This window comes from Entelurus aequoreus, linkage group LG03 (assembly GCF_033978785.1).
Source record: "Entelurus aequoreus isolate RoL-2023_Sb linkage group LG03, RoL_Eaeq_v1.1, whole genome shotgun sequence".
NCBI lineage: Eukaryota > Metazoa > Chordata > Actinopteri > Syngnathiformes > Syngnathidae > Entelurus > Entelurus aequoreus.
Window position 1 is genome coordinate 58149611 of NC_084733.1, and position 25931 is coordinate 58175541.

Genomic DNA, 25931 nt, shown 5'->3' on the forward strand with positions numbered 1-25931 from the left:
TGGTTTTGCTTCTCGTGACTTGGGTCTGGGACCATGGTAACATTGATGGAGAGCAGCCCTTTGAGCTAGTGCATTTTGAAAAGTGGAGCCTGACTGAACTTTTGGGCAATTTCTATCAGGCAAACTAGCTTTGTTGGCATGGAAAATTGCAACTTTACGTAGAGGCAATCCGGTTGAGTCCGTTCAGAATTTTAACTGCAAATGTTTGAGCCTGTGCATGTAACCGGATGTGACGTTATGTCACGTGCAACAAAGGTTTAGAAATATGGTACCCTTTGATTTTATGTGAAATTATACACGGTAGTATCGATGGAGTCAAAAAAAGGATTGAATTCGATACATATCTTTACTTCTGAACCACTGCTGTCCCATGTAAATACTTTGTACATGCCATCATTATAGCCAATAATTTAGCATGTATTTGCCTAATCCGCAAAGAGGATGAGTTTTATCAGAAGCAGGTGATAAATGAAAGACTGTTACTTCTGAAAAGTGGTAATTTATTGTCAAGTAGTTTGCACAACACAGCAGGAACTGTAGCAAAAGTCAATGGTACACTGCTAAGCGACAACATTGAAAAACGCAAAAAAAAAATCACTTTAAAGAATGCATGTAGAAGCAAATACAATTGCTTTATGCTGACCACTCATGAAACTCTAAATGTGGCTGTGCCATTTTGGGGAGTTAATGAGGTTGCCTTCAGCCAAAGCTAATACTGCCAATGTTTTTAGCGAACATGGCTGTTACTTTAGCGAACATGGCTGTTACACCACACACCTGGCGACTATAGGTGATCCACCGTTATTTATTAGAAGTGTTAATTGGAGATTTAGAGTAGAGATTTTGTGCTCAATTCAGATGAAAACACTATAGAAGTTTAAACAACCAAAATAGCATAGTTATAGCAAAATAGATGAGAAACTACATGATGCGAATCTGCAACACAGCCTCACAAGAAGCTTATTTAGCACACTACTACCCCTGTTCGTCTGCTTTAGGTCACAGCGGATAATGCATTGACAAGTTAACACAATACCATTAGTTGCTTCTTAATAGTTGTTTTGAGAGAAAAAATGTTGCAAACCAAAACTAATTCCAAATTGACCTCCAAGATCTGATTGAGGATTATCCCATACAACCCAAAACATGTCAGCAATTCATTTCTCATCTTAATGCCACTGCTAAGTAGCTTACACTTTTGTAAACACATTTCTGCAGCCATTCTTTCCAATTCAAGCCACCACTATATGACCTGTGATGGCATACAGTTTTCCCACAGCATGTCGTTTGACCAAATACTACTGTGTTAAGTTTTTTTAAACATTTGCATGAAGGCTAATTTTAGAAAAGGAGATTTATATGTGTCTTGGGAGTCACGCAGCTGCTACTGAGACGGAACAATGGCTGGGGTATGACTGGGTGAGGCTAAGATATAGCTCCCTTAGCTCAGTAACAAAGCTGCAGATGTGTAAAGTGGTGGTGGGGAATTATATACAGTTAGTTCCTCCTGATGCTAAGACAATATATTACATTCATCTCTACAGGAGCCAAGCCTACACATGGTCTCACTTTACCATCCTACCACACACACACACACTCATCTACCTGGTTATATAATGAAAGAAATTTAGCTCCCTTTGCCAATTACTGTTACTTACAGTCTGTGACTGCACTGGAGAAGAAACAAACACAATGCAGAAATGGGGATGTTTCCTTTTTTAATAATGCATCAGAGTTGTATAACAATTGCAGCACACAGACATTCCTTTTCCTTGCACAAACATGTTTGCTAAAAGAATAGGATAAACATTAGGTCCAATTTTATTTTTCAAAGAGTCCATATTATAGTAATATTAGAAACATATCAATAAACCCTGTGTCAAAAATGTTTTTGAAAAAAGGAAGCGGAAAAAACCACGCAGCATTGAATTTATCAGTGGGAATAAGACACACTTACTAACAACAACGGAAGACAACAATGTTCTCCTGTATTTACTTTGCATTATGTAAGCATTAGAAAAGAAACACATTGTTATCCAAGAAGAGACTGAGGGCAGATAATGGACCTCTGCAGCGAAAGTAGAAACTGACAGGGTAGGCTAATGTTAGCATGTGTGTTTAATTTGATATTTTTTTTAACATATAACTCCCAATTTTTTGGGGTTGGCCAGTTTTCCACGTCAAAATATGCGACACTGATGACATATGCTAACAAACCACACTTCTGTCTTTACTCCTTGGCGATAAGGAGGCAAAACAATGGATCATGGTAGTAGACACTGTGGAATATAATACTGCAGGCATGCATACTAGAAATAGTACTTTATAGTACCCTGTAGTACCTGATTAACAGCAGTTAGGGAACATGTTAAACTGAGTAGCTACTGTGCAGTAGAAATGGAACATTAACCTTGGATCATGCTCCTGCGTCGAGGTGCCAGTGGCTTACAACTACACCTTCAAAACTTCCCGGCTAAATGACGTCCACCTATCGGACCGTAAAGACTGTGATTGGAATGCTTCTACAACATTAATTCCTGTGTATACAAGACTCATTCAGAGGACGTACAGTCTACTTTGGCGAACGTCTTCTCCTTCGATTTCAGATCAACCTTGTGACTGTGACTGCTGATTAGTTTCAGCTGCCATTACACTCTGTCTCGCTTTAATTGTCATTCACATTTTCGGCCTGTCAATCATTCAACCAATCAGATTGCAGGGAATTCACAGTGACCTCTTACTACAACCAAGTTGCCATGTTATCCCACAAACGATCAGGGATGTGAGACAGACAATGAAAATCAGGATAACTGCAGTTCCATCCATCCATTTTCTACCGCTTATTCCCTTCGGGGTCGCGGGGGTGCTGGAGCCTATCCCAGCAGTTTATTTTTATAAAAATGGTCCACAGGTGTGCATGGGGTACGAATGCAGATCTTGGATATCCAGAGAGATTGGAAGGAGCAAAACTCTCTATTTCCAAAACTGAAGACAAACTACAAGAAATTTTTTCGCTGCATCAAAGCTTATGGGAGAACACATTTTCAACCGAATGTGAAGACCATCAACAAGCACAAGGCTTGTTTGTTCGAAAGTTAGTTCAGCAATTGAATGAAAAATGTACGTTCAGAAAATACAATAGTTCCATTATTAAATCCATAAATAACCAATACAGGCAGAAATGTATTGTTGTCTGTTTTTTTTTGTTTTTTTTGGAGGGGGGGCAGTTATGAATGGTTGATGAATGAACATTTTTAGTATTAATGATATCAAAAGGAATCTGCAATTTTTTTCGGAAAATATGATTGTGCAGTGTATGTGGTGGTTCATTATTCTGCATTCATCACCAGCACTGAGCATCGCAATTTCCGCCTTACAAAACGTGATTTCATAAATGTAGCCTCGGGTAAAGTAGTTTAACCCTCTCTTAAGGGCATTCACACATTGACGGTTTGGATGGTGGGTCATGATGGTTCAAAAATTCTGTGCTCCGCCAAAGACCATGTTAACACAGAACAAAAAAACCTGGTCACCTGTCACTCATCCGCCATGAACTATGAAACCTGCTAAGAACCGACAAAAACGTTTAACACTTTAACATTTTTGTGGCAATCTCGGCAGTTTGAAATGGGCCGTGTTCAAAACGCCATGAATTGCCATCAAACCGGCAATTTGTTAATGCCCCTTTAAGTGATCGCTGCTGAAGATTTTCAGCATCGAGAAGGAAACATTTGAGATTTTTGTCTGAAATTTGAGCTATTTTTGTCTGAAATTTAAGCGAATGATTGTTGATCTTCCACCATCTTTGACGAAAGCGTGAGGGGCATGACAACAATAACCAAAGGGGAGTGGCTTGGCGGGCAAAGTTGGAAGCGTCTATTGTTCGCTCGCTTTTAAAGAACTAACAATGGTTCGATGAGGGTTGTGGTTGCTCACCAACTTTGACTGTCTGGAAGATAAAACTCCTAATGCAGGGCTAATCAACTGGCGGCCCGGGGGCCAAATCCGGCCCGAGAATGACATCCCGAGTTCAGTTCTAAAAACACTAGAGCGCTCCTGCAGTATGGAGAAACTTGGAACACTGTAAAGACATTGGCAGATCCTTGAATTGACATTTTAACCTTGCTAGCAAACATAGAATACGCGGGTCCAAACTTGTGATTTCCATAACAGAGGCGTTCATCAAGGCACCCCTTTAAGTCCTCTCCTTTTTGGAAGTTATAAAACAATTTTGGAATGATTGTGGTAAGTAAGGTGTAGCTTTAGCCAGTTTATTTCAGATGCAGTCAGTTGTCCTTTGTTCAGCTTCTTTACTTCTACTAGCATTATTCCTCGAGGTTCCATTTTAGGTCTATTCACCTGGTGGCCCACAAGTTCAGTTCAAAAAACTTGTGAGAGATTCACATTTTTACGGAAGGTCCTAAAAAACAGCTGAGCACTCTTGTAACGCTGGCAAAATAAATACACCAAAATCAAAAGTTTACTGAAGAAGACATTGCTTCTCCGGACTATGCAAAATAAAATTAATAGTGAATGGAGAAGGCTGGCCCACCGGTACTTAGCTTTTTGGAAGTGGGACCCCCAAAACAATTTAGGTGAACATTCCTGCTATAGCATTTCAACATTAGGCATGTGTACCTACGTAGAAGTGTAATCCAAGCTGCAGGGTGAAAGGCAAACGACACACCAGAATGGGCGCTATTCAATAGCGGAGCAATTGTAATGAAGATCCCACATCACACCAGCAAGACGTATCACACTACCAGCTCCTACCAATTACAATAGTAATATGGGTGGTTAAAGGCCTACTGAAATGAATTTTTTTTATTTAAACTGGGATAGCAGATCCATTCTATGTGTCATACTTGATCATTTCGCGATATTGCCATATTTTTGCTCAAAGGATTTAGTATAGAACAACGACGATAAAGTTCGCAACTTTTGGTCTCTGATAAAAAAAAGCCTTGCCCCTACCGGAAGTAGCGTGACGACACTGGAGGAAGGACTGCTCATATTTTCCTATTGTTTACACCAGCAGCGAGAGAGATTCGGACCGAGAAAGCGACGATTACCCCATTAATTTGAGCGAGGATGAAAGATTTGTGGATGAGGAACGTTAGAGTGAAGGACTAGAATGCAGTGCAAGACAAATCTTTTTTCGCTCTGACCGTAACTTAGGTACAAGCTGGCTCATTGGATTCCACACTCTCTCCTTTTTCTATTGTGGATCACGGATTTGTATTTTAAACCACCTCGGATACTATGTCCTCTTGAAAATGAGAGTCGAGAACGCGAAATGGACATTCACAGTGACTTTTATCTCCACGACAATACATCTAAGAAAACACTTAGCTACGGAGCTAACATGATAGCATCATGCTTAACTGCATATAGAAACAAAATAAATAAATCCCTGACTGGAAGGATAGACAGAAGATCAACAAAACTATTAAACTAGGGACATGTAAATACACGGTTAATGCTTTCCAGCCTGGCGAAGCTTAAAAATGCTGTTGCTAACGACGCCATTGCAGCTAACTTAGCTACGGAGCTAACGTGATAGCATCGTGCTTAACTGCATATAGAAACAAAATAAATAAATCCCTGACTGGAAGGATAGACAGAAGATCAACAATACTATTAAACCAGGGACATGTAAATACACGGTTAATGCTTTCCAGCTTGGCGAAGCTTAAAAATGCTGTTGCTAACGACGCCATTGAAGCTAACTTAGTAAAGGGACCTCACAGAGCTATAATAAAAACATTAGCGCTCCACCTACGCCAGCCAGCCCTCATCTGCTCATCAACACCCGGGCTCACCTGCGTTCCAGCGATCGACGGAAGGACAAAGGACTTCACCACGATCATCCGTGCGGTCGGTGGCTAGCGTCGGCTAGCGCGTCTGCTATCCGAGTCAAAGTCTTCCTGGTTGTGTTGCTGGAGCCAGCTGCTAATACACCGATCCCACCTACAACTTTCTTCTTTGCAGTCTTCATTGTTCATTAAACAAATTGCAAAAGATTCACCAACACAGATGTCCAGAATACTGTGGAATTATAAGATGAAAACAGAGCTATTTTGTATTGTATTCAATGGGGTACCGATACTTCTGTTTCACTGGTTACGTCACGCGCATACGTCATCATCCAAAGACGTTTTCAACCGGAAGTTTAGCGGGAAATTTAAAATTGCACTTTATAAGTTAACCCGGCTGTATTGGCATGTGTTGCAATGTTAAGATTTCATCATTGATATATAAACTATCAGACTGCGTGGTCGGTAGTTGTGGGTTTCAGTAGGCCTTTAAAGGACAGGAATTAGTCCCCTGGTCTTCAAGCTGACAAAGACCATGTAATAAATAGAGACTTGAAGGTGCACTTGCAGAAGTTGTGCAATTCCTGTCATATATTTGCTCTGAGCTCAACGCAACCGAACTATGAGGTACTGTTAAGAAGCCATAACCCAAGACATAGTCTCTTAAGTAAAGCCTGAAGCTGACACTTGTAATATTAGACATTACTTCAAATCCCTTCAGAGGGAATATCCTAGACGTAGCTCAGCCGTGATATGTTTTCATGTTTATAATATTTCCCTCCCAGCCAGCATTTTTTTTTTCTCCCTTTCATTCCCCAACAGAGTGAAAAGGTTTCTCGTATTGCAAACGCCTAATAAAGACATTTTGATGATAACCTCAATTTTTTCCGCAGAGGTTTTCTTACAGGGTCGCAGCACCAATAGTTGGTAATGTTTGCCTCAGGAGATGCATATAAGACGGTCCAGATGCACATGAGTTACTTTCTGAAGATATATATACACTTTAATTTGGCCAACGTTACATGTAATTGGCATTTGGCACCTCCACTAAGTGTGCCTCTAGCTGGGAAGGAAGTGGATGAAATGAGGAGGTTGCTTGGGGAAGTTTGTTGTGTAATACAATTGCTGGGTTATTTGCGTGTGTAAGAGAGAGAAAACAGTAAACAAGTGAACAGACAGATACTGTAGATCCAGCTAGTAGACCAACGTTTTAATCCACCAGTAAAGTGTAAAGATAACTGCCAATAAGGCAAACTTAAATTCAAATGTTCGACAAACAGCACACTAAGTCCCGAATTGATGCATGAGGGCTAAATGTGGTTTCTATTTTAAACAATGTTCCTTGCACAACACCCGCACACTGAGAGAAAGCCTGACATCTAAATTTAGTACACAAAAATGGTAACGTGTTGTCGATAATTACATTACATTTTCTCACTCTCATCTGCATGTGGTTATCTGCTGGGCAGGATATTCAATACTGTTGCGGTCAAAGTACTGGTCCAACCGAGAGCTTAGTGCAAGTAATTTCCATGCCAGGTTCTTATAATAATGCACATGAACATGAGGAGAAAAACATTTTCATGGGGGCAATTTGCATTGACAGGACAGCCATTAGTCACCATTAGCTATGTCGGCATAACTTTGTGAAGTTTCTGTCTGCTAAATATACTGGTCGAAACAGTTGTAATGTACGCTCATCAGCCCATAACATTAGGTACATCAAATGTAAGAACCAAATGTTGTAAAGCTAACGGACAAGCGGTAGAAAATGGATGGATGGATGGATGTTGTAAAGCTCAGTTTGAATTGAGTAGCAGTGGTGTACTGCATTGCTTCATACTGGGAGATTTATGATATTTTGCCACTCTCATTAAGCTGAATATGGTATTCAGCCAAAAATAAGATGACTCATCTCAGTAGTTTGATAACTTGCCCAACCTTTGAGACATTTTCTTCAGGTCACCATTCCTGGATCAACGGTGTGTGTGTTGGTGTGTGTAAGCGACAGGAAGGAAAGCTCTGAATTGCTTAAGTCGTTTGGTATTATATATCTGTTGACCATAAATTAAATACACGGGTATACCAGTTTTTGTTAGTAATCTGTTCCAAAAGGTCAGACAAGGACCAAATGGTAAGAAACTGTTCCCATATGAAATAATGTAAATCCTATGAATCTGTTCCAGACGCCCAAAATTATTAACACAAATCACATTATGTAGAAGTAAGCTATAGTTTTACAACAATACAAAATTCATAAATGAGTATCACCTTTACTTATACTGAAGACTGGTGATGGCAAAAACAGCGATGAGCTGAGAAGGAGGAGACAAGAGGAAAGCCTAGGGTACACCACCTTTGCACTTAAGGAGAAGTTATTTCTTAAATTCAACAGTGTGTCTCACCTTCTTTATCAAAGTGCTGACAGGTGCTATTTTCTTTAACCCCCATGGTAGGTCAACAGCGCGTAGAATTTATTTTTTAAGGTTTCGGCTAAGCGGAAAGATGCATGTGCAAACAGACTAGTTGATTACCCACAGTGTTTAGTTGTACTGTACGATAACAGAGATGGCATATGTTTAAATGATTAACCCAATGGTACAGCTTACTAGGTGTTTATCCAAATTGCAATGAAAATTACGTGTGTAACTGCCTCTCATTAGCAGATTTGTGTTATTTTATTCTTGGTTCTTTTAAATACTGCAGGGCAGATGCAGATTGTTTCTCTCTAAAATTTCTAGCCGCCACATATGTTACACAGGAAGCAAACTGGCGATTTATCTACGTTTTCACTGGCTGCACAGCTGTAAGACCATGTTGATGTCACTTTTGTTTGTCAAATATTGCAGTACTATGGTGATTGAGTGGCTCTTTTCAACCCAGTTCCAATTGAGTGGGAAAACAAATGGGTGGTTTCAGAGATAGTGTTGATTACTGACAAATAGATAATTTAAGGATGCAGTGTTTACAGTATATTAAAGAAAAAATATTTGAGTATTTGTTGTGGATGACGTACCAGTTCATTAGTTGAGCTAATCACCATAGCAATATCCGCTCTACTGTATTTTGAGTCTCAATTCTATCCAAGGTCTTTCCTTGCCTCCATCAATACTGCTAAAAAGATACCTTACTTACAGTGTCAATCAAAGCTGATTTTTTTTAACTCTCATTATATTGTGCACATGTACCTAGTAAATGTGTATCGAATGGAACTAATGCAGGTTGCTTGCGTGGAACTTGAGAAGCACATGCTAACATGTGATGCTGAAGATAAAGATACTTACGTTTGATGCAACGATTGGTTCCTGGTGCCACAGCCCAGCCGGAGCAGCACTGCTGACCCCCGCACACATTAGGCCTGGACAGAGGGACAAAGTGGAGTTAGACAAAAAAAACAGTCGAAACCGCTAATGTTGACGCCCCCCGTCTGGCTGACTGATGTCAACATAAGTTAACATTACCAAAATCAAAACTAGCCATTGCTTGCACATTTATTGTGACTATCGCCAGACATAAAGATAAATATTTTTAAACTAATGCAGTTTTGTTATATTTGCGCATAGTTCTATTTTTATTCTTCTGTTTTCATATATTTTATACTTGAATATAATAAATAATTGTGTTGTATGTTTTCAGTACAATATTGATAAGCTTCCATACATATTAAAATCTTTCTCCAGGTTAGTAACAATATAAAAAAAAGAATGGTTGCATTTTCAGGTTCAGAATCCAGGTTAAAACTACCATGCTTTTATTTTTAAGCTTACTTTGCACTGAACAGGAAGTCACCATTTTCAAATTTTAATAGTCCATCCATCCATTTTCTACCGCTTGTCCCTTTTGGGGTCACGGGGGGCGCTGGAGCTTATCTCAGCCGCGTTCGGGCGGAAGGCGGGATACACCCTGGACAAGTCGCCACCTCATCGCAGAAAAATGTTAACATTCTAATAGTGTGTAGCTAAATGTTTATGTCAACAAAAGCTACGAACGTAGACGTCAAATTTTGCAATTACTTTTTTGTAATAATGACATCACAGTGGAAGTTAGTTTATACAAACAAGTTGTCGACGCAAGCGTGTTCCACTGTCCTAAACAGGTCACAGTGTAACAAAAGTGTGTTTGGGCGGCCTCCTTCGCCCCTTTGCATGACAAAACCGAGCTGATTTAATATTGTTTTAGGTTCAGATAATTTTGATGGGGGTGGCTGATCAATAAGGACACCTTGGAGATTACGCTTTAATAGAAATTAAAGCAATGAGGCGATAAACAGGGAAGGGTCAGGAAACTCTATCTGAGCCTGAATGTCCCTCTTACCATCATGCAAGAGAGTCCACAGTGAAAATGAGTGTGGAGTTATTTGGACCTTGGAAGGATTATATGAGACACATGGGACATGAAAAGCACCCTACAGCCTCCATAAATCACTGAGCAAATGAGAGATGACACCTTTCAAAAAACCTATTACAGGATTCTTTGCACTCGCTAATCCTCCATTGCAAAGAAGGCCAAGGTTTTTTTTTATAGCTATCCGAATGAGCAACTTGGGTGCAACAGTGGAGGCCCTGGCATGGATCTGGGGCCCGTCATCTTTCCAATGGATGCTAAATCAAGTGCAAGGCTGAGTCATGGTGATTTGTGAAGACAGAACGCGGATTGACTCCTTGACCTCACTGGGATTGTACTCATTAAGCACTGCACGTTGCGCTGAGGCGTCACAGAGATAACGTGTAGTTGTTTAGGCCCTTTGGCAAGCTTTCAGTTGACGTAAATCAAACACATCACACCCGTGCCAAAGTCATCAGTCAACACAAACAAATTCCATCACATGATATATTCACCAAATGAAGGACTTTGATAGCCCGGGTCGCTAATAGGACGGTAAATCAGCTGTATGTTATCACCTTGTCATTTGTTTACTAGAAGTTTGCAAAATGAAAGGGGTGGGGTCATGCCTCAGCTGCAGAAAACAGAAGTGGTGAGTCAGCATGAAAGTGAAAAAGTGAATGCCAATACTGCATGCGAGAAGAAAGGAAGCTGAGTGGTCATTCCAAGCGGAAATGTGTCAGGAAAACCACTTTTTTCTGACAGACAATAGTTCCTGTAATGTTCCAAACAAATCAATTCGGTCTTACACCTCTCAGTTTTCATTATTACACTATATCTTCTCAAGAGACAATCATTTAGAAATGAAACATGTATGATTTAGAGTAGTCATTGTTCAGCTTGTATAGCAGTTGCACTAAAAATAACCCAAAACAAAACCATTATTGTCTAAACCAGTGGTCCCCAACCTTTTTGTAACTGCGGACCGGTCAACGCTCGAAAATTTGTCCCACGGACCGAGGGGGGGGGGTTTGTCATAAAAAAATACAATCATGTGTGCTTACGAACTGTATCCCTGCAGACTGTATTGATCTATATTGATATATAATGTAGGAACCAGAAATATTAATAACAGAATGATTTAATAAAAAATAAAAAATGTAAAAAAAATGTAATTTTTTTTATTTTTTATTTTTTTATTTCTAGTGTGGCCCGGTACCAATCGATCCACGGACCGGTACCGGGCCGCAGCCCGGTGGTTGGGGATCACTGGTCTAAACAACTAGAAAGACATAGATAATCATGTCTCGCCTACAGTCAAATATGGTGGTGCTATCGTTAATGGTCTGGGGCTGCATGAGTTCTGTTCTTTGTTGTCTTTTTATTTTTCAGAAAAATGACACAAAAATTACTACTAAAACTGACATGCAGGACTTTTGCTTCTTTTTTACTTTTGTTGTTGTTGTGACATACCTTCATATACAAATACTTCACTTTTGATATCTGCTTGTATTTGATTACCAAGTAAAAACATGACATAAGAAACACTTCCTGTCTTTAATATAGGATTCAAACAGAGCGGTCCAAACTTATATGTTTTCCTTGTTTAAGTCTTATTCTACTGCGATTTCATTGTGACACATATGCCTTGCTGCGAATGAATGAGCACTTCTCTGGTGGGACTAAATGGTTTCAGATATTTAAAATGTTGCTTGTATGGGTCCCTGCTACCACATCTAAGGAACAGCAGCATGCAAAGCTAGTGTTTATTTTTGTCATTACCTTAAACGTTGCAATAATGCGTTGACCATTATTGGGGGTATGGTATTTTTATTTTTATTTTTTTATTTTTTTTGTCATAAAAAAATACAATCATGTGTGCTTACGGACTGTATCCCTGCATACGGACTGTATCCCTGCAGACTGTATTAATCTATATTGATAATGTAGGAACCAGAAATAGTAATAACAAAGAAATAACCCTTTTGTGCGAATGAGTGTGAGGAGGGAGGTTTTTTGGGTTGGTGCACTAATTGTAAGTGTATCTTGTGTTTTTATGTTGATTTAATTTAAAAAAAATATATATATATATTTTATATTTTTTTTATTTCTCGTGCGGGCCGGTACCAATCGATCCACGGACCGGTACCGGGCCGCAGCCCGGTGGTTGGGGACCACTGCTCTATATGATATCAGCTTAAAACACATTATTGTACCTGGTTTTGCCAATGGAGAAGTGTCAACAACAAGTAGGGCTGTGATAGGCCCCGTCTATCCGTGGGTGCACATTTGCATGCCTGCATAATAGCAGAAGTCTTTTATCTGCTTCCTAAAATTTGTAAGAGTAGATATAAAGTGGTGTGATTGCCTATGATCTCAATAAGATGTCAATCAATCAATCAATGTATTTCAGAAGGCGTGGCCTTGTGAAAAAATAATTGTATGTGATTGGATAAACCACTTGTCCGTTATCTTGAATGACGTGCTACTTCAACCACTCACATCGAAATCAACCTGTGACGCCGGGAAATCCAAACCCGGTGGAAAGAAGAGCCAAAAACATCCTTGCCACCAATAAATGCCTTCAAAACCGTTCTCTGTTCATCTTTTAAAGAATTAATTTTTGATCGATGTCGCAAAACAGTTGCAATAGCAGAATCAATGTCAGCACACGACTCCTCGCTCCGTGCCGCCATTGTTGTTTGAATCAAAACAGTCCCTTCGGCACTACGTCACATCTATCAAATCCCGCCTGGCGATCCTGATTGGTTCATTTTTTTTTGCTATCTGGAAGGAGTTTGCAATGCCTTTGAGCCCAGACCCTTGTGTTGAGCTCAGCGAACTACAATGGTCTGGCGAGAGTCAGGTTAATATGGCGGAGCATTAATTGCAAAAACTAATCACAACGTTCACTTTTTCCTTCAACAACATCACTGATTACTACTCACTGCAGACTTCATGGGAGCCAACAAACAAAATTAAACATCACTTACTGTAAATAGTCTGCTCTCACTGGGGTGTTGTATGTTGATATATTCCTGTTTAAATGAAGAATGACTCATAATTCTTGCGAAGAAAAAAGGGGAGGGAAACCAAACGTCTTTTCGGGTCTTTTTCGCCATTTCCAAGTCTAAACTGGCTGTTAAAGAGTACCAACTTGTCAGTTTCTGGTCACAGGTGAGAGGCATGATTTATAATCTAGAATTAACTTTCACTTGCTCCGAGGCAAGAAAGCAGCTCAGCAGCTGATGATGTCATAACAGCAGCATAAGGAACTTACCTCTGTCTAATCAATGCACCGCTAAAAATAGGTCCTTAACATTAATGCTTATAATAACGATATTGCTAATACTTGATTAATATTCAGGCCACAAAATCTAAATGGAGTACTGTTGGCGTTTTTTGAACGGTTATTTGTTGGGTTTAATGATCAAAATAGACGCAATAACGCCATGACTTCATGGCTCCCATTCACTCCATTGTAAGCAGACATTTACTTACGTTTATTTATGCGTTACAATATTTTTTTTTTTTTAAAGACATTTGTGTTATTGTTTCTCTTGAGGATTGCAAATTATAGGCAAAATTCCCCCAAAAAAGTGTAGTCCCCCTTTAAAATACATGTGTAACTGTTTTTTCACCTTTTAAAAAAACATGCACATGCCTTATGGCCAATTATGCAAATTAGACAATTACATCTCCTAGATGCCTTCCCTGCTCTAAAGTCTCTTTGCTGCCCTCAGTCTCCCCTTGGATAAAAATGTGTCTCCCTTCTCTCGCTGACAGCCAAAGGGTCTTTTCCGTCTGCTGCATGAAATCATACTTGCTCCAATGCTATGGGGAGCACTTTCTGTAAGCACTGCTTTAAAGAGACAGTTCAACTGTGCATACAGCCTCATTAATAGGGAGGTTTTTTATGTGTTGTTTTTAGCGGTATAGATTGAATAGGGCAGAGTCAGTGGGCACAAACCAGGGGTGTCCAAGGTGCGGCCCGGGGGCCATTTGCGGCCCGCAGCTAATTGTTTACCGGCCCGCCACACATTCTGCAAAAATGGCAAAATTGATAATATTGAAAAAATTAAAAAAAACATTTAAAAAAAGTGGAATGAGGTGAAATCTAACATGAAAAAGTTGCAATGTTGACACAAAGCTGCCATGCAGGCTGTTTTTTTTCTTTTGTCTGTTTATTTTTCTTTTTTTTGCCATTGCTAAAAAAAAAAAAAAAGACTAAAAATCTATGTTATAATGAATTATTACTTAAAAAATATCACTTTAAAATGTTTTATGTGGAAAAAATATTGCATATATTGTGTGGTTGCCATATAAAAACATCAAAGTTGTATTTGACAAAAGAGCATAAAACAAACAAAAGAATAGTTCAAACGTAAAATCGACTGATATATCTGGAGTTGATCTCGTAATTTAAGTGTTAAAAGTAAAAAAAAAACTAATAAAAATGTATCACATTATGAGTGGGGGACCTTTTGGATCCCAAATATATTTAGTAGGATTTTATTTAACTTTTCACTGTGAATACTCAAAAATATTAAAGAATTAAAATCAATGGTGTCCTGCATTATTGATCTTTTAAGACTCTAATACTAAATACTGCATATTTCAGTTTTACTATAAAAAACAAAGTTGTCTTTGACAGAGAAGGCATAAAACCTTTTTTTTTTTTTTTTTTACTTTATATCAACCTGAAGTTGATATAGAGATTTACTGTAAGCGTTAAATAAAAAATAATAATAATTTGACTTATTTTTAACATTTTAATGACTGAGACCCTTTATGGTCCCTTGGAGCCCTAAAGGTTAAAAAAAAAAAATCCATATATTTTGTTAAGGTTTGAAAATGAAAAATATCAAAATGGCCCCTGCATGCTTAAATTTTTCCGTGTTCGGCCCTCAGCGGAAAAAGTTTGGACACCCCTGGCACAAACATACGTCAAGGTTTTGGCTTCATGTGTATCAAATACAAACCCCATTTCCATATGAGTTGGGAAATTGTGTTAGATGTAAAAATAAACAGAATGCAATGATTCGCAAATCTTTTTCAGCCCATATTCAATTGAATGCACTACAAGACAATATATTTGATGTTCAAACTCATAACTTTATTTTTTTTTTGCAAATAATAATTAACTTAGAATTTCATGGCTGCAACACGTGCCAAAGTAGTTGGGAAAGGGCATGTTCACCACTGTGTTAGATGGCCTTTCCTTTTAACAACACTCAGTAAACATTTGGGAACTGAGGAGACACATTTTTTAAGCTTCTCAGGTGGAATTATTTCCCATTCTTGCTTGATGTACAGCTTAACCCTTGTGTGGTGTTTATATTGTTGTTACTCAGCCAGTGTTTGTGGGTCTGATGGACCCGTTGCATTTTGTGGCTTGTAATGCCTCACAATCAAACACTTTTTTTGTTAAAATACTGACTTATCCCCAAAAACATCTGTAATGAAGCGATTCGAGAGGCTGGTAAAGGAATACATTGTCTCCAGACTTCCCCCCACATTCGACCCATACCAGTTTGCTTATCGCCCTAACCGCTCCACAGAGGACGCCATCTCCTCTGCACTCCACCTGAGCTTAGAACATTTGGAAGGAAAGGACACACACGTGCGGATGTTGTTTCTGGACTTCAGCTCGGCATTCAACACCATCATCCCACAGCACTTTGTGAGCAAACTGGCCCCCCTTGGATTCAGTACCCCCCTATGCAACTGGCTGCTTGACTTCCTCACAGGCAGACCCCAATCTGTGAGAGTGGGCAACAACACCTCCAGTGCCATCTCCCTGAGCACCGGCTCCCCCAGGGCTGCATCCTGAGTCCGCTGCTGTTCACGTTGATGACTCATGACTGCTGCGCCAGGTCCACTACTAACTACATTGTGAAGTATGCGGACGACACAACAGTAGTGGGCCTCATCCGTGACAACAACGACATGGACTACAGGGAGGAGGTGAAACATCTGGTTGACTGGTGCAGAACCAACAACCTGGTCCTGAATGTCGACAAGACCAAGGAGATCACTGTCGACTTCAGGAAGCACCGGTCCAGCCACGCTCCACTCTTCATCAACGGCACAGCGGGGGAGATGGTAAGCAGCACCAAGTTCCCGGGGGTGCAGATAACTGACAATATGACCTGGTCCCTACACACCGTAGCTCTTGTAAAAAGAGCTCAGCAGCGCATGCACTTTTTGCGTCGGATGAAAAGAGCACAGCTCCCTCCCCCCATTCTCAGCACATTCTACAGAGGCACTATAGAGAGCCTGCTGACCAATTGCATCTCTGTCTGGACTGGAGCCTGCAGTGCCTCAGACTGGAAGTCTCTCCAGAGAGTGGTGAGGACGGCGGAAAAGATCATCAGGACTCCTCTTCCTCTTATCCAGGTGATCGCAAAAAGCCGCTGCCTGACCAGGGCTCAGAAAATCTGCAGAGACTCCTCCCACCCCCACCAAGGACTGTTTTCACTGCTGGACTCTAGAAAGAGGTCCGCAGCCTCTGTAGCAGAACCTCCAGGTTCTGTAACAGCTTCTTCCCTCAGGCCGTAAGACTCTTGAACGCATTATAATAATCCCCTCAATTCCCCCCAAAAATGGATGAACTCGCTGGAATATAAAGACAATATAACATACATCCATAAACGTAGATGCATATGCAAAAGTGCAATATATTTATCTTTACAGTAATCTATTTATTTATATCTGCACCTTATTACTTTTTTATCCTGCACTGCCATGAGCTAATGCAACGAAATTTCGTTCTTATCTGTACTGTAAAGTTCAAATTTGAACGACAATAAAAAGTAAGTCTAAGTCTAAGACCCACAAACACTGGCTGAGTAACAACAATATGAACGTTGCCTGGAAATGTATCTGCCAGTTTCTGCATCCAACAGGGATTCTTCTTTTGTGTTTCTGCACCTGCGTTTCCCACACAAGGTTGCAACATTGTTTGTCAACACTGTCTGCGCTCATTTTGTCGCACATTTGAACCTCTGATGTTCTGTGTACCTACACTCTGTCCTCCCCGTCTAGGCCTGCTGTATGTGTGTGTGTGTGTGTGTGTGTGTGTGTGTGTGTGTGTGTGTGTGTGTGTGTGTGTGTGTGTGTGTGTGTGTGTGTGTGTGTGTGTGTGTGTGTGTGTGTGTGTGTGTGTGTGTGTGTGTGTGTGTGTGTGTGTGTGTGTGTGTGTGTGTGTGTGTGTGTGTGTGTGTGTGTGTGCGTGTGTGTGTGGTACACAGAACATCAATTTCCACACTTCTATTAGCCCCGGGTCCAGTGGACCCCGGAAATCTTATATGTAATAGAAATGTGTAGGGGGGGTGTATGGTGTGTGTTCATTAAATATGTATTCTGATATATGTTCTTCACAGAAAATGAGCCAAAGCCAGTGAGTCTCAGTTTGAAAAATTAATTAATTGTATCATTTTTCTTTTAATAAAAATCAAAAACGGGTCCCACAGACCCGAACACCACAAAAGGGTTAAGTTTTTCAACATTCTCTGTTGTGGTATTTTAGGCTTCATAATGCGCCACACATTTTCAATGGGAGACAGGTCTGGACTACAGGCAGGCCAGTCTAGTACCCGCACTCTTTTACTATGAAGCCACGTTGATGTAACAGGTGGCTTGGCATTGTCTTGCTGAAATAAGCAGGGGCGTCCATGGTAACGTTGCTTGGATGGCAACATATGTTGCTCCAAAACCTGTATGTACCTTTCAGCATTAATGGCGCCTTCACAGATGTGTAAGTTACCCATGTCTTGGGCACTAATACACCCCCATACCATCACAGATGCTGGCTTTTCAACTTTGCGCCTATAACAATCCGGATGGTTCTTTTCCTCTTTGGTCCGGAGGACACGACGTCCACAGTTTCCAAAAACAATTTGAAATGTGGACTCGTCAGACCACAGAACACTGTTCCACTTTGTATCAGTCCATCTTAGATGAGCTCAGGCCCAGCGAAGCCGACAGCGTTTCTGAGTGTTGTTGATAAACGGTTTTCGCCTTGCATAGGAGAGTTTTAACTTGCACTTACAGATGTAGCGACCAACTGTAGTTACTGACAGTGAGTTTCTGAAGTGTTCCTGAGCCCATGTGGTGATATCCTTTACACACTCATGTCGCTTGTTGATGCATTCCAGCCTGAGGGATCGAAGGTCACAGGCTTAGCTGCTTACGTGCAGTGATTTTTCCAGATTCTCTGAACCCTTTGATGATATTACGGACCGTAGATGGTGAAATCCCTAAATTCCTTGCAATAGCTGGTTGAGAAAGATTTTTCTTAAACTGTTCAACAATTTGCTCACGCATTTGTTGACAAAGTGGTGACCCTCGCCCCATCCTTGTTTGTGAATGACTGAGCATTTCATGGAATCTACTTTTATACCCAATCATGGTACCCACCTGTTCCCAATTTGCCTGTTCACCTGTGGGATGTTCCAAATAAGTGTTTGATGAGCATTCCTCAACTTTATCAGTATTTACTGCCACCTTTCCCAACTTCTTTGTCACGTGTTGCTAGCATCAAATTCTAAAAGTTAATGATTATTTGCAAAAAAAAAATGTTTATCAGTTTGAACATCAAATATGTTGTCTTTGTAGCATATTCAACTGAATATGGGTTGAAAATGATTTGCAAATCATTGCATTCCGTTTATATTTACATCTAACACAATTTCCCAACTCATATGGAAACGGGGTTTGTAGAAGACAATCTGACTAAACCAATCACTTAGAAAGTGTCCCCTTTAAATTGGCTGGATTTAAAAAAACGTTTTTATAAAGGATCTTTTATTTCGGTGTCTGCTATCTGAGGTCAGCCACTCACATCCCTCTCTGATCATTATGTAAACACTCTCCCCACCGCCCTCATCTGTGAGTATCATGCTTTGTGTCCCTACGGAACAGACAGGACTGGATGAATAAATGGTTCATTAGACAGAAAGAAAAGAGCTTTAATATGGAAACAAGCCATCTTCCTATTGAGGAGTTTGACAGAGACACAAAACAAGAAAAGAAACAGAGACTTGTTAGACTAGACAGGTGTTTTTGATCCCCGGGCAAATTGTGTTTTTTTGTGGGGATTTTTGGGGGGGTTGGGGGGGTTTGGCCAAATGTTCACCAGACAAGCAGAGCTACAACAACACATGGTCGCTGGAACCATGCATAAAAGTGAGAAACACACACACACACACATTGAAGCACTCTACAGCCATATACTGTCATTCAGCGGAAGTTATTAGCAACTTAAAATTCAACAAGCTGTGCATTATTCAATATATCGTCTAATGGTTTGACACATAATTATTCATGTACTGCTTTATATTGTTCTTATAGTTTGTTATGTGTGTATTTACTGTGAAGGAGGTGAAAATACACAGTTTAACATATTTTATATACAACAAATATTTATATGTATTTGTTATTAAGGGCTTGTCAGGGACATTATTTGTTTTAATGAATGTTCTGAGCTCCTTTGATGGATCAATAGCGCCTCTGCTGGTTGCAGCTAAGAAGTACACTCAAACACTGTTCAATCTACACATTAATGATCAATTCATCAGCATCCTTACGATCAAGTTATGTACATTTTGGAAATTATTGTTGCTAGAGGTCCGTATATTTGTATTATGGCATATTTTAGGGCAGGGGCATCAAACTCGTTTTCACTGAGGACCACATCGCAGTTATGGCTGCCTTCAGAGGGCTGCTTGTTGTAACAGCAAATTATATATGAATTTTCCTATGTAATATATTTTTATGTACACTGTAAATACAAATCTATATTTACAAGTAAAAACTGGCATCTCAGTCACCATAATTTTACTGTGAAATACAATATATTACAAAAAAATGACAAACAGTAGCGCTGTTTTAACGGAAAATAAAGGCTTAGTCGCCAGAATTTAATTGCAACATTTACGGCGGCTTTTACATATTGTACATACAAATGGAAAAAACAGCACCACTGTTTTTTTTAATTCTGTCAACCATTTTTCCATTTACAGTAGTACACCGTAAAAACAACCACCGTAGATTTTACAGTAAAAAAAACAAACAAACTGGCAGCTCAGTTGTCAGAAATGTTCTGTAAAAAACAGGGTTAGAGTTTTTTTATGTTTTTTACCGAGGTAATTTTTTATGATGAAATCTGTTACCAATTTGACAGTGTACAATTTGATGGATAGCTTTGACATCATAAGTCAAGCAGATATTAATGTATTCTTATTTATTATATGTCTTTATCTTTATTTATGCATATTATTTTCACGCCTTCTTGGGCCATGTAAAATTATGTGACAGGCCAGATCTGGCTGCGGCCTTCAGTTTGACACTTGCTACTATGAATTGTATGAATGACCACAATGCATTTTAATGGCAGCTCACAATGCATTTTAATGGCAGCTCTTGCGCACATTAACTGCAAAGCAACAGGTGAATATACTGTATCGATGGCCATGATTTGTTACATCATCACTTGCTGGCAGGAGGATTCAGCTAAAATAGGTCCTTATGAAGAAGACTGAATGTGGCTACTAATATTAGCATTTTGATTGGCAGGACTTACCCAACAAGTCGTCTTGGGCTGCTGCTGCTTGCAGTGCTGGACTTTCTGCCCTGTCTGCGGTTCACTCTGCTCCTGGACTGCGAGGTGGTCAGGCTGCTTGGGTGTCTGGTGGCCCGGTCTGCTTTAGGTAGAACCCTACTGCCGTGATCCCCTTGCGGCGTCGTGCTCCTGGAGTGCCGGGTATGGGTGGTCTCTGGCGGGCTTTCACTAGCATCACCGTGCGTGTCGTCCCAAATCGCCTTTTCTGCAGCCTCTTCCCTCACACCTGTTGAGTCCGCGAACGCATCACCTACCAGCGCAACAGCCAAAAACACCACAACCATCAAACCGGCGAGCTCCATTTGTGCTGGAGAAAGTCTGAAAAGTTTGACAAAAAGAGACGCTTTGAACTAAAAAAAAAAAAAAAAGAGTGCAACGATGATACAAAAAAACTTCAGAAGTTGACTAAGACCTCATCCTCTCTGTTCCAAGTGCGAACAAGCCTGGATATCTCCTCATAATGTCCAGGTTCAAAACGTGCGTCAGTTTCTTCCACATCAAGCAAACATAATTCCTAATTCCTCCTCCAATGAGGAGCAGCGCGCTGCTGAAGCTGAGTCAGAGTCCAAGTGAATGTGTGTGTGCGTGCGTGTGCGTGTGTGCGTGCGTGTGTGTGTGTGTGTGTGTGTGTGTGTGTGTGTGTGTGTGTGTGTGTGTGTGTGTGTGTGTGTGTGTGTGTGTGTGTGTGTGTGTGTGTGTGTGTGTGTGTGCGTGCGTCGTCGTGTCGTCGTGCTCTCATAAATATCACCACCTCGGACCTCCTCGCCTCTGGACTTTCGTAAGCGTGAGTGTAAGAAACTCTCCCTCATCGACTGTATTGTTGCTCCTGCTTTACACGAGGGCTGGGCGATACTGCCCATTTTGGTATCGAGCCGATACCAAGTAAATACAAACTCTGGATACTGATTCTCACATCTTTAAAAATGTTGAAGATACTTGAATGATTCTATAATGTCGCTTTTACCTTTTCGATCATTATCATAATCACAATAAAACACAGGACAAATATATTGAACATACTGTAACTTAGGTGTTTTTATTGGCCAATGGCATTTTATGGAGATAACATGAACCACTGTGGAAAATAGAGCAAAAATGTAAAAAGAGCTGATGTTGAGACTACTAACTGAAAATGCATATACTGTACAAATATACTGTATAAAATGTGTCATTTTATAAAATGAAAAATATTTATATAAATGTTTTAATGCTAGGTTACATCATAACACACTGCATTGACAGGTTATTCACAGGACCCATAGCGGTCTGTGTTTGTCACAGCCAACCGTTTTATGTTTGGAAATAAAAAATAATTTAACATAAAAATCGACTTTCCCTGTTTTTTGGTTTGATACTAAAAAATAAAAAACCTGAAAACAGATCGTTATCCATTATTTGTAAACCAAGTTTATTCATGTGTTTGAAAATAAAAAATTAGAATTAAGATAACAAGTGGAAAGCTTTTTTCTATTCCCCGTTTATTTGTTTGGACATATTGGTAGATTGCACATGCAGCGTCTCTTTCTGTATCCTCGTCTGTGATTGACCCGGAACAACAACAAAAGAAGACAAAGAACTGTGTCGTCTAAACAATTTTGTCACGGTAAAGAGTTCCCTTCTATTTTCTAATATCCAGAGACATGGAAAGTGACACATTTTATTGGTTCTCTATCGAGCAGGCAAACGGGTCTGTGTACGTCGCTCTCCTTCTTCTGTTGTTGTTGTTCCCGATCACTCACAGACGAGGATACGGAAAAGAGACACTGTGCATGTGCAATCTACCAATATGTCCAAAGTCCAGATAATAAACGGGAAATAGACTAAATAGTTTTCCACTCATTGCTTTTATTCCCATTTTCAATTTCATTAATAAATTCGGACAACGGATAATGGATAACGATCCGTTTTCCGATTATTATTAAAGCAAAAAACGGGGAAAGTGGATTTTTATGTTAAATTATTTTTCTATTCAAAAGAAAATCGTAATGCCGCGACAAACACAGTCCCATATCGTCCAATTGGTCAACATTTCAGAAACAAGTTTTTTTAATGTATTTTTTGCTCCTGAAAATGTATGGTTTTATTTTTTTTAAAAAGAAAATGTATCCGGTAGTCATTTCCCATAATATCAATTAGGTTTTTTTCTTGAGTATCGGTAGATAACTAACTGTATTTAGAACGCCCCTGTGACGAACATGCATTGCTGCTGGAGGTATGACCTCAAGATGCAAGAGACAGAAGGTTACGTGCAGGTGAGAACAGTATTTAATTATAGCACAAGGAAGTGCAACAGGGAAAGTTATGCATGCTCAGCAAACCATGGAGCTATTACAAATGTAACACTTGAAGTTAGCAAACATAAACAGTTAGCATGAACTGCAGTAAACAGTTAGCAACAAAGACAATATTCCAGCCCTGAATGTACGGCAGGCTGGAATATACTGATGCCCAGAGGTGGGTAGTAACGCGCTACATTTACTCCGTTACATCTACTTGAGTAACTTTTGGGATAAACTGTACTTCTAAGAGTAGTTTTAATGCAACATACTTTTACTTTTACTTGAGTATATTTATAGAGAAGAAACGCTACTTTTACTCCGCTCCATTTATCTACATTCAGCTTGCTACTCGCTACTGATTTTTATCGATCTGTTAATGCTCGCTTTGTTTGTTTTGGTTTGTCAGACAGACCTTCAAAGTAGGATCTATCGCATGCCTGCGTTTCAAACAATCAAATACAGTCACTGGTGACATTTGACTCCGTGTCACCAATCAAATGCAGTTACTGGTGACAATTGACTCCGTTTCACCAATCAAACAGAGCCAGGTTCCCGCCATGATTAACTGCACATAAAGTTTCAGTGGCAAACAACAACAAGCTTAAGCTTACATGAACTCAACATCAAATTTGAGGAAACACATCGCGGTAAGTAACGTTAGTAGATATTTTGGCTGTCACTGTAGGCTGATGTTAGCTTCCCTGCTATGATCACTGTCAAATGTACATCGTGTGGGGACATTTATTAACGCACTGCACCCTCATGACAGACAGACAGAGACACACACACACACGCACAGTCACACACACACACACACACACACACACACACACACACACACACACACACACACACACACACACAAACACACACACACACACACACACACACACACACACACACACACACACACACACACACACACACACGCATGCATAGAAACACCAATCAGAAGTGCACAGTGTGTTCCCAGGTGCAGCCCACACCTATCAGTTTATGATTTGCATAAAGGCTAACTTGTTATTTTCCTTTGTAATCTCTGCCTACTGAGCCTGTGGTGCTGTTAAGTTATTGTGGCTCAATTTGACTTATTTTTTTTAATGTTAATGTATTATTATTTAATATATATTATTGTTTTAGTTGCTCAAGAGATATTCCTGGCTCTGAATTTGCTCATTGCTATTTTTATGTTTTTGTGCATTATTTGTTGCCGTCATCATTAAACGAACAGGTTACTCATCAGTTACTCAGTACTTGAGTAGTTTTTTCACAACATACTTTTTACTTTTACTCAATTAAATATTTGGGTGATTACTCCTTACTTTTACATGAGTAATAAATCTCTAAAGTAACAGTACTCTTGCTTGAGTACAATTTTTGGCTACTCTACCCACCTCTGCTGATGCCTGATTGGCAACCACAAACCGGTGTCAGGCGTCGCGTCGTGTGAGAGGGCATAGGTTGTTGTGATTTTAATGCAGACAGTCAAGGAGGAAATGTGCAGGTAAAAAGGTATTTAATAACTGAACAAACAAAAGGCGAGAGCTAGGAAGTGCTCCAAAAGCATATGGGAAGCTACGCACGAAAAAAGACAAAACTTGACAGACTATAAAGTAAACAAAAATGGAATGCTGGACATCAGCAAAAATACTCACAAAGAATTTGGAGCAGACAGCGTCCACAAAGTGCACCCGTACAAGACCTCAGCATGGAAAAAAATATACTCAACAATTTCCCGACAAAGAATGGTGTTTGAAGCTTAACTTAAATAGTCGTGATTACCAACAAAATACAGATCCAGGGAAAAGTGCTCCGGGGACAGGTGTGAAGCAGCTACAGAAAATCACCAACAAAACAGGAAGTGTCACCAAAATAAAAGCACGGCACAGGAACTAAAGCACTAAACAAAAGAGAATACACAAACTAAAAACATGGTACAGCCTGCAACACGCTGTGACATAATGCCCCCCTCCTCCCCCCCAAAAAACGTTCTAGACGTTCTAGAAAAGTCACGGGGAGCGTAGGGAACACAAGGCGGTGGATCATCTAGCCCTCGCTGTGACTGACGAGGCAGTCCATGGCCAATGAGGAGGCAGACGTGAGTGGCGGCGGCGTACCAGAAGCCGTAACAGTCCATTCCCAGGACCTAGGCATTGCTGCTGATTAAACGGCCACATTCTCGGCCGACAAAGGGGCGCCTGCGTCTGCAGACCCGCTGGAGCGGATGGCGGCGGCATCTGTAGGCCCCCTAAAGCAGATGGCGGCGGCGACTACGGCAGGCTCGCTGGAGAGGATGGTGGCGGCAACTGCGGCAGGCCCGCTGGAGAGGGTAGCGGCGACTGAGGAAGACCCACTGGAGAGGTTGGCTGAAACTGCGACAGATCAACTGGAGAGGATGGCGGCGCCCGCTGCAGATCCATTGGAGTTGCGGGTGGCGGCGGCCAGGCTGGAGGTGGCGACCTCATCGCATGGGTAGCTGGCAGCAGAGATTTTAATGGACAAAGGACAGGAAGTCTCCACAGTCACAGTCACCAGCCCCAGCCCCCTCCTCAGGGAGCGGATACCAGACGCTGTCACTGGTTTGAGGGAGGAACGTTTGACCCTTGACTTTAGCGGAAGAAGAAGCCAAGGGTGGTATGGGCTCTGGGAAGCCAGGGTGAGGTAAAGTCTTTACAAAGCACGTCACATTGTGGGGTTGTGTCGTAGCGCCACTACCGCTGACATGCTCTCCTGCACGCTCCAGGTGCCGGTGACTCGGGTTCAGCTGGCCCTGATATGCCTGGACTGCACTTGCTTGCAGACCAGGACATGAAAAGTTCAGCCACATTGAGCGACATCGAGAGAAACAAGCAATAGAAAAATAGATGGATGAATTGAGGATGTATTAAG

General features: G+C 40.5%; 1 protein-coding gene across 5 annotated transcripts in view; it reads right to left on the reverse strand.

Moving 5' to 3' along the window:
• Nucleotides 1-21534, reverse strand: part of LOC133646673 (latent-transforming growth factor beta-binding protein 1-like) — a 321379-nt gene extending 299845 nt beyond the window's left edge. For all 5 annotated transcript variants that reach the window (XM_062042297.1, XM_062042299.1, XM_062042298.1 and 2 more), the window contains exons 1-2: nt 20725-21534; nt 9101-9174 (exon numbers count right to left, since the gene is read on the reverse strand). In XM_062042297.1, coding sequence (XP_061898281.1) covers nt 9101-9174; nt 20725-21065 — 415 coding nt within the window. In that variant the 5' untranslated portion in view covers nt 21066-21534. The remainder of the gene's footprint in view (nt 1-9100; nt 9175-20724) is intronic.
• Between the last annotated feature and the right edge of the window lie 4397 nt (nt 21535-25931).